This window comes from Patiria miniata, unplaced genomic scaffold (genome assembly GCF_015706575.1).
Source record: "Patiria miniata isolate m_02_andy unplaced genomic scaffold, ASM1570657v1 HiC_scaffold_13, whole genome shotgun sequence".
Lineage (NCBI taxonomy): Eukaryota > Metazoa > Echinodermata > Asteroidea > Valvatida > Asterinidae > Patiria > Patiria miniata.
The window spans coordinates 1,621,231-1,629,047 of record NW_024037051.1 but is presented as its reverse complement, the minus strand read 5'-3'; the positions used below and the strand labels follow the sequence as shown (position 1 = coordinate 1,629,047).

The following is a 7,817-nucleotide window of genomic DNA, read 5'->3' as shown; positions in this document are numbered from 1 at the left end:
GCAGTTGGTCTAGAGGCGCCGTCGACAACGCCCAACATTTATTACTGTTCGCTTCACGATGTAATCTTATCTTATGTTCAGTTGAGTTGTCAGAAATAAATTAATTGGACCCAGAATTGGTCTCCGTATTTATATTTCTTTGAGTTTTGTCCTCGTCGATCCCGGTAGTGTTTAGCAACACAACATATGGTGGAAGATCCGGGTAATTGAAAATTGCAACCATGGCAAGAGTGTGGCGTTGTCGACGGACCACGCCTGGGACCCGCTGTCCTTGCCTAATTTAGGTAAGTAAAACTGTACATAGGTGGCGTCGATAATTATGTTGTTTGATTTTGGTGACTGAGACAGCAATGCGTATGATTTTTTTTTCTTTTCCTTCGATTGTATTTTGTAAATTATTCATTAGATCTATGTGACTGTAGGACTTTTGGTTGTTTTTTTTTTGTATTGAGATGACTGAAGTTCATGCGGACAAGAAAGTCGAGATGGCGTTTAAATATGACTTGTCGTCCGCTAAAATCAAATATACTGGTTCTCCAGATGAAGATTTAGATTCATTTGTTCAGAAGTACGAAGAAATTGCAGTGTTACGAGATTATACAGACACAAAGAAGGTGTTGGCTTTCCAAACTTTGATTGATGGTCACGCCAGAGTTTTACTAGAATCGGTACCATCCACTAAGAAAGACACAATTGACAAGATCTATCGCATTTTGAAAGATCATTTTGAGGGAGATTCATGGCGTTGGGGTGTAGAAACAAAGCTACTTTCCCGAAAACAACTCTCTACGGAATCACTAGATGATTATGCTTGTGACATTATGCACTTGTGTAAGCAGCTCAAGAAGTCGGAGTCCGAACAATTATCATTGTTTGTGCGTGGTTTAATTCCATCACTTCGGGCTTTTGTATTCTCTAAGGAGCCTAAGACCTTTCATGAAGCACTTAACGCGGCCCGTTTGGCTGTTTCTGTTCAACTTACAGCCAACGAATCCATACCTAACAATGTAAATGTTTTGAATTCCGGCCAGATGCTCGAGTCCAAACTAGACACAATAGCTAGCATTGTGAAGGATTTAGCAACTAAGGTAGAGAATCTGGAACTTAAACAAATTCCAGAAGTGCAGTAGATACGAGGCCTAACAATGTAACCAGTGGTCAATTTAGTGTGAATGAGCCTGGGTATGCCTATGATGAATCTAGATCATTCCATTGCTATCGCTGTGGCAGATTTGGCCACAAGTGGAGAAAGTGCTATGCTAAATATGACGTCAATGGACAACAGTTAAACTAGCTCCCCCATCTTTTTGGAGACAAAAGAAGTTGATTCAGACACTTAAAGGTGGGGCAAATAAGAGTAGGTCTGAAGATTGTGACAGATATTTACCATTTAGACGTGTACGAGTAAGTTGTGTTCCCAATGATCAATTCCAGACAACTTTAAATCAGTCTAATAGCATAACTGCAGAGATAGGCAATAAGACGATACAGTGTTTAATTGACACCGGTGCAGATATAAATGTTATTGATCATGAATGGTTCCACACTAATTTTCCGTCTTTATCCAAATCAGTGGAAGGAACACCAGTGTCTGATGTAACAGTTGCCAATAGCGGTAATTTACAAATCACTGAATTAGTAACTCTACCGATGGTTATAGAAAATGTACCTTTTACCGTCCTATTCAGAGTAGCTAGGAATCTCAGTACCAACATCATACTGGGTACACAGTTCCTAAGTTTACATAAAGCAGTTATTGATTGTGGGTCTGGTAAACTACACTTGCAAAAGAAAAGTCAGATAAGAGTGAAAGAAAGACAAGAAATTTCTCCACATTCACAGTCTGTAATCTGTGCAAAGCTTTCTGATCGACATGCAATTGGGTCTCCAGGTCTTTGTCATGGTGGAAGACGCATTTCAGCCTTGGTGTATTGGTTGCAAACACTTTGTCATCTGTAATAACCGTTGGTAATTGTGTAAACCTGCTGGTCATGAATGTACCGACGAACCTGTTGTATTGTACCCTCGTACTAAGCTAGGCACATTCTCACCGATAAATTCATACTGTGTTCATCAGTTTGATATAGTTGACGAAAACACTAGTGTCCACGTTAATAGTGTCCAATCGGATTATCCTATTGAAGTGCCTGTCGTAAATGATCCAACCACTGATTGTACGAGAAGACAAGAACTGTTTTCTCAAGTTAATCTGAATACAGATCATCTGACAGTTAAGGAAGTTGATCAAATAACTGATTTACTGTGTGAATATTCAGGTATATTTCAGTTGGAAGGAGACTCCCCAGGTTTTTATACAGGTGTTAAGCACGAGATACACACCGGTGACCATGCCCCTATTCGATCCCGACCTTATAGAACTTCTCCCCATATTCAAGCGGAGATACGAAAACAGGTAAGCCATATGCTTGACAACAACATCATTAATGAGTCCACAAGTAGTTGGAGTTTTCCTGTGTGTATCGTGCCTAAGGCCGGTAAAAACGAGTATCGATTTGCAATTGATTTTCGTAAACTCAATGAAATTACTGCTAGAGACAATTTTCCATTGCCGAATATCAATGATACCTTGGACAGTTTGGGCTTGGCAAAACCTCAGTATTTCACCACACTTGACCTTGCTTCTGGATACTGGCAAATTGGCCTGGCAGAAGATGCCAAACCAAAAACAGCATTTATTGCTCAAGATGGACTTTATGAATTTCAGCGAATGCCTTTTGGTCTTCATAATGCTCCGTCCACCTTTCAGAGAGCAATGCAAGAAATTTTCAGAGGGCTGAACTGGAAATTTGTTCTCGTTTATTTGGATGATTTGATTATTTTCAGTCGAACATTTGATGAACATTTGTCCCATTTGAGACAAGTCTTTGATCGTATTAGAGCAGCTGGATTGAAGCTCAAACCCAAGAAGTGTACGTTTGGTCAAGAACAAGTGAAATACCTGGGGCATATAGTTAACAAAGATGGTGTTGCCACAGACCCAGTTAAAGTTCAAATTATCAAGGACTATCCATGTCCTACTAAAGTGTCAGAAGTACGATCTTTTCTGGGATTAGTAGGCTATTACCGAAAGTACATAAAAGATTACTGTAAAATAGCGGAGCCACTAGTCAATTTGACACGCAAAGATACATCTTTTGTTTGGAGTAAAACGTGTCAAGATGCATTTGAAGAACTGAAACAAAAGTTGCAAGAACCACCTGTTCTAGTCTATCCACGATTTGATGGAACCGAGTTCATTTTACAAACAGATGCTAGTAATGTTGGTTTAGGTTTCATTTTAGCTCAACAGCAAGATGGTGAAGAAAAGGTGATTTCTTACGGTGGTAGGACATTGAGCAAAGCTGAGAGGAAGTACAGCACTACTGAGTTAGAAGCATTGGCAGTAGTTGAAGGTATTAAGAAATATACCCCATATTTACAACATACTGTGAAATTCAAAGTTGTGACTGATCACTGTGCCCTGAAATGGCTGTTTAACAAAAAGCAAGAAAATGGTAGACTTGCAAGATGGGCGCTTAAATTACAATGTTATCAGTTTGATGTAATTCATGTTTCGGGGCGTCAGAACTTAAATGCAGATGCACTAAGTAGAATAAGTTCCGTGAAAGCCTGTACTGATTGTGATCACTGTCATGTTGCATCATCGTGTAACTTTGAGATAAAGATAGATCCTGTGTGGCAGCATTCTGATTTAGATGAAATTGAATCCGATGTTTTTCAGGATCCAAAGAGTTCGGCAAATGAGCCTGCCGTCAACGTGATCAGAAATTTTCGCTACCAAAAAGGCAGACGACATGTAAATAATGGTGATCCAGTCAAACTAAATGTGCCTCCTTTTCCAAATGAACTAAAACTTGATCAGTTTAAAGAAGCATTATTGGTTGATGACTTTGCTGGGCCTATGATGGATTATTTGAGAAATGACAATTTACCTCATGATGCCAAGAGAGCCAGAAATCTATTGTTACAAGCTGACCAGTACTTTGTTGATAAAGATCTTTTGTACAGACAGTGGCAAGTCTATGGGAAGAAGACTACTCCTGAACAAGTGGTCACTCAACTGTATATTCCGGTATGTTTTGTTGACATTGTATTGAGTAACTGTCATGATCATGTTTTAGCTGCACACTTTGGGCTACAGAAAACGTATCATAAAGTACGCCAACGCTACTTCTGGAAGAGCATGTACCGTGACATAGATAACTGGGTACGCTCTTGTCGCTCGTGTTCACAAAGAAAGACACACAGACATAAAGTTGTAGCCCCACTTGTTACCATGAAAGTTCCTGACGCATTCGAAAGAGTCAGTGTGGACGTATTGGGCCCTTTGCCAATTACAACTTTTGGTAATCGTTATGTACTTTGTTTTACCGATCATTGTACTAGGTGGCCCATTCTAGTGCCATTAGCTACTACTAATGCAGCAACAATAGCCAGAGCATTGTTCGATTATGTGATATGTGAACATGGTTGCCCAGTAACCTTATTAAGTGACAGAGGTGCAAATTTCCTGAGTAACATTGTTCGTGAGGTTTGTCTCATTATGCAGACTCAAAAGCTCAATACCTCTAGCTATCACCCACAGTGTAATGCTGTACAAGAACGTTTCAATTCTGTAATTCTGGACACTGTGTCGCATTATGTGAATGAGTTTCAGACAAATTGGGACCAGTATATCACAGCTATACAGTTTGCCTACCGTTCAACTCCAGCAGATAACTCTATTGGGTTTAGTCCATTCTTCCTACTGTATGGAAGAGAGGCAAGATTGCCGTTGGACGTGGCACTCATTTCCAGACTTGATTATCAAGATAAGACACTGAGAGATCATATACATAATTTGGTTTCAAAGTTGGAAGTATTTCGAGATGTATCAAAACGTCACACAGAAGAAAACCAAGCAAAAATGAAAGAACGCTATGATGAAACCACTAAACAAGTAGAGTATCAGGTTGGTGATCTAGTATGGATTTACTTTCCAGTGTCTCAAAAAGGATTGTCAAAGAAACTAATGAAGCTGTGGGCCGGACCATATCTAATTGTACAACGAACGGGTCCAGTAAATTTTCGAGTAAGAAACCTTGAAAACCATAAGTTGCTGTCGTCACCAATACATGTAAACCGTATGAAATTTGTCTATGACCGATACGTTCGCCCAAATAACGACATTTTCCCTGCAGATCCCCAGCACAGAACTTCAGTAGACGACTTGGTACAGGAAGATTGTCCTGAAGACTCATTCGTGGCACTGAAAGCAAAACAGAAAACTAAGAATCCAATTCAGATTGTCCCCGGGTGGCACAAAATCTCGCCCCTGAAAATGATGTCGAGTTTGAAGTTGAACGTATTCTCAGAGGCAGATACAGAAATAACAAGCTACAATATTTGGTAAAGTGGAAAAATTTTCCTAGTAGCCATAATTCTTGGGAACCTGTAGACAATTTGAATTCTACATGCCTCGAGTACTTGAAGACAAACCCGGTTCGTATAACTGGCTGCAAAAAGAAGTAATGTACTTGCATTTTTAATGCCTACCAAGACAATAAAATCATTTGAAAATTATTGAAACTGATTGTGCTTACGGACGCATGTTGTGAAGAATATTGATTAAGATGTTATAATGATTAAGAAGAAGAATAATTTGATTAAATGGAGAAGAATCCATATACAGCATTGTTGTCGACGTCACCACTTAACTGTTTCTTTTGTGAATATATATGTTAAAAAAAAATAAGGGTCCAAATGATTAAAATTAAATTTATTAAGTTTTAAGTTTGGCTCAGTAGTCCAGCTTCGATGACAAGCCAGCACCTGGAGAAACGAGGACGGTTGTGTGAAAGTGAGCGAGGATGTGAGATGATGATGCGACAGTGAGACGTGGAAACCACCTGGGAGTTCTGCAGACTCTACCTCCAGAGAAAGGATCACCGCGCGGGATTCTGCTGAGCTTTCACTATCGAAGATTGATGACGGATTGGACGAAGCCAAACGAGTAGAAATTTGTTAAACAAGTTAATTTAATAGTTGAAATGTAACATTGCAGAATCCAAAAGAATAGAAATTTGTTAAACAGGTTAATTTAATAGTTGAAATGTAACATTGCAGAAGCCAAACGAATAGAATTTTGTTAAACAAGTTATTTAATAGTTGAAATGTAACATTGCAGAAAATTAAATATTCTATCAATTATCGTTCGTTGAAATTTAATTGCCAGGCGCCAATTCTGTTAAAGAGGGGGCGTATGTTGTGAAACATTATTGTGTTTCCTTTAAATGTGGTCTGCGGCTGCAGGGCCGATTGGAATTTAAGTAATGCAATTGTCATGTTATGCAAGACTGTCTTTATAAGTCAGCCACTGTATTGTACTCGGGCAGTTGGTCTAGAGGCGCCGTCGACAACGCCCAACATTTATTACTGTTCGCTTCACGATGTAATCTTATCTTATGTTCAGTTGAGTTGTCAGAAATAAATTAATTGGACCCAGAATTGGTCTCCGTATTTATATTTCTTTGAGTTTTGTCCTCGTCGATCCCGGTAGTGTTTAGCAACACAACACAGCCATGCCTGCAAGCGCCCGCGACACGAACTTCGTATATCGCGGCCTAACGGTACCTTAACCTGGGAAGTTCTGCACAAACTATACCTTGTTCGGAAGCTTGTGATCAGGCCAACATCCTGGCAAAAGGACAGGTCTTGAAACCCAGTACTTACGGAGAAAATTTAAGATATAGCGCATCAATGCCAGTATAGTACCCCTATGTGCAGTCAGTCTAACAGCCATGCCTGCAAGCGCCCGCGACACGAACTTCGTATATCGCGGCCTAACGGTACCTTAACCTGGGAAGTTCTGCACAAACTATACCTTGTTCGGAAGCTTGTGATCAGGCCAACAAGCTGGCAAAAGGACAGATTTTGAAACCCGTACTTGCGGAGTAATTTAAGATATAGCGCATCAATGCCAGTAGTACCCCTATGTGCAGTCAGTCTAACAGCCATGCCTGCAAGCGCCCGCGAAACGAACTTCGTATATCGCGGTCTAACGGTACCTTAACCTGGGAAGTTCTGCACAAACTATACCTTGTTCGGAAGCTTGTGATCAGGCCAACAAGCTGGCAAAAGGACAGGTCTTGAAACATAGTACTTGCGGAGAAAATTTAAGATATAGCGCATCAATGCCAGTAGTACCCCTATGTGCAGTCAGTCTAACAGCCATGCCTGCAAGCGCCCGCGACACGAACTTCGTATACCGCGGTCTAACGGTACCTTAACCTGAAAGTTCTGCACAAACTATACCTTGTTCGGAAGCTTGTGATCAGGCCAACAAGCTGGCAAAAGGACAGGTCTTGAAACCCAGTACTTGCGGAGAAAATTCAAGATATAGCGCATCAATGCCAGTATAGTACCCCTATGTGCAGTCAGTCTAACAGCCATGCCTGCAAGCGCCCGCGACACGAACTTCGTGTATCGCGGCCTAACGGTACCTTAACCTGGGAAGTTCTGCACAAACTATACCTTGTTCGGAAGCTTGTGATCAGGCCAACAAGCTGGCAAAAGGACAGGTTTTGAAACCCGTACTTGCGGAGTAATTTAAGATATAGCGCATCAATGCCAGTAGTACCCCTATGTGCAGTCAGTCTAACAGCCGTGCCTGCAAGCGCCCGCGAACGAACTTCGTATATCGCGGTCTAATGGTACCTTACCTGGGAAGTTCTGCACAAACTATACCTTGTTCGGAAGCTTGTGATCAGGCCAACAAGCTGGCAAAAGGACAGGTCTTGAAACATAGTACTTGCGGA

At 40.7% G+C, this 7,817-nt stretch overlaps 1 protein-coding gene across 1 annotated transcript; it reads left to right on the top strand.

Annotated features, from left to right (window-relative positions):
* The first annotated feature begins 2,127 nt into the window (after window positions 1-2,127).
* On the top strand, window positions 2,128-5,413 carry LOC119721472 (uncharacterized protein K02A2.6-like). Its single transcript, XM_038191552.1, has 2 exons — window positions 2,128-3,413; window positions 4,017-5,413. The coding sequence occupies exons 1-2, from the start codon at window positions 2,423-2,425 to the stop codon at window positions 5,411-5,413; spliced, it is 2,388 nt and encodes a 795-aa protein (XP_038047480.1). The 5' UTR covers window positions 2,128-2,422.
* Window positions 5,414-7,817: the final 2,404 nt, after the last annotated feature.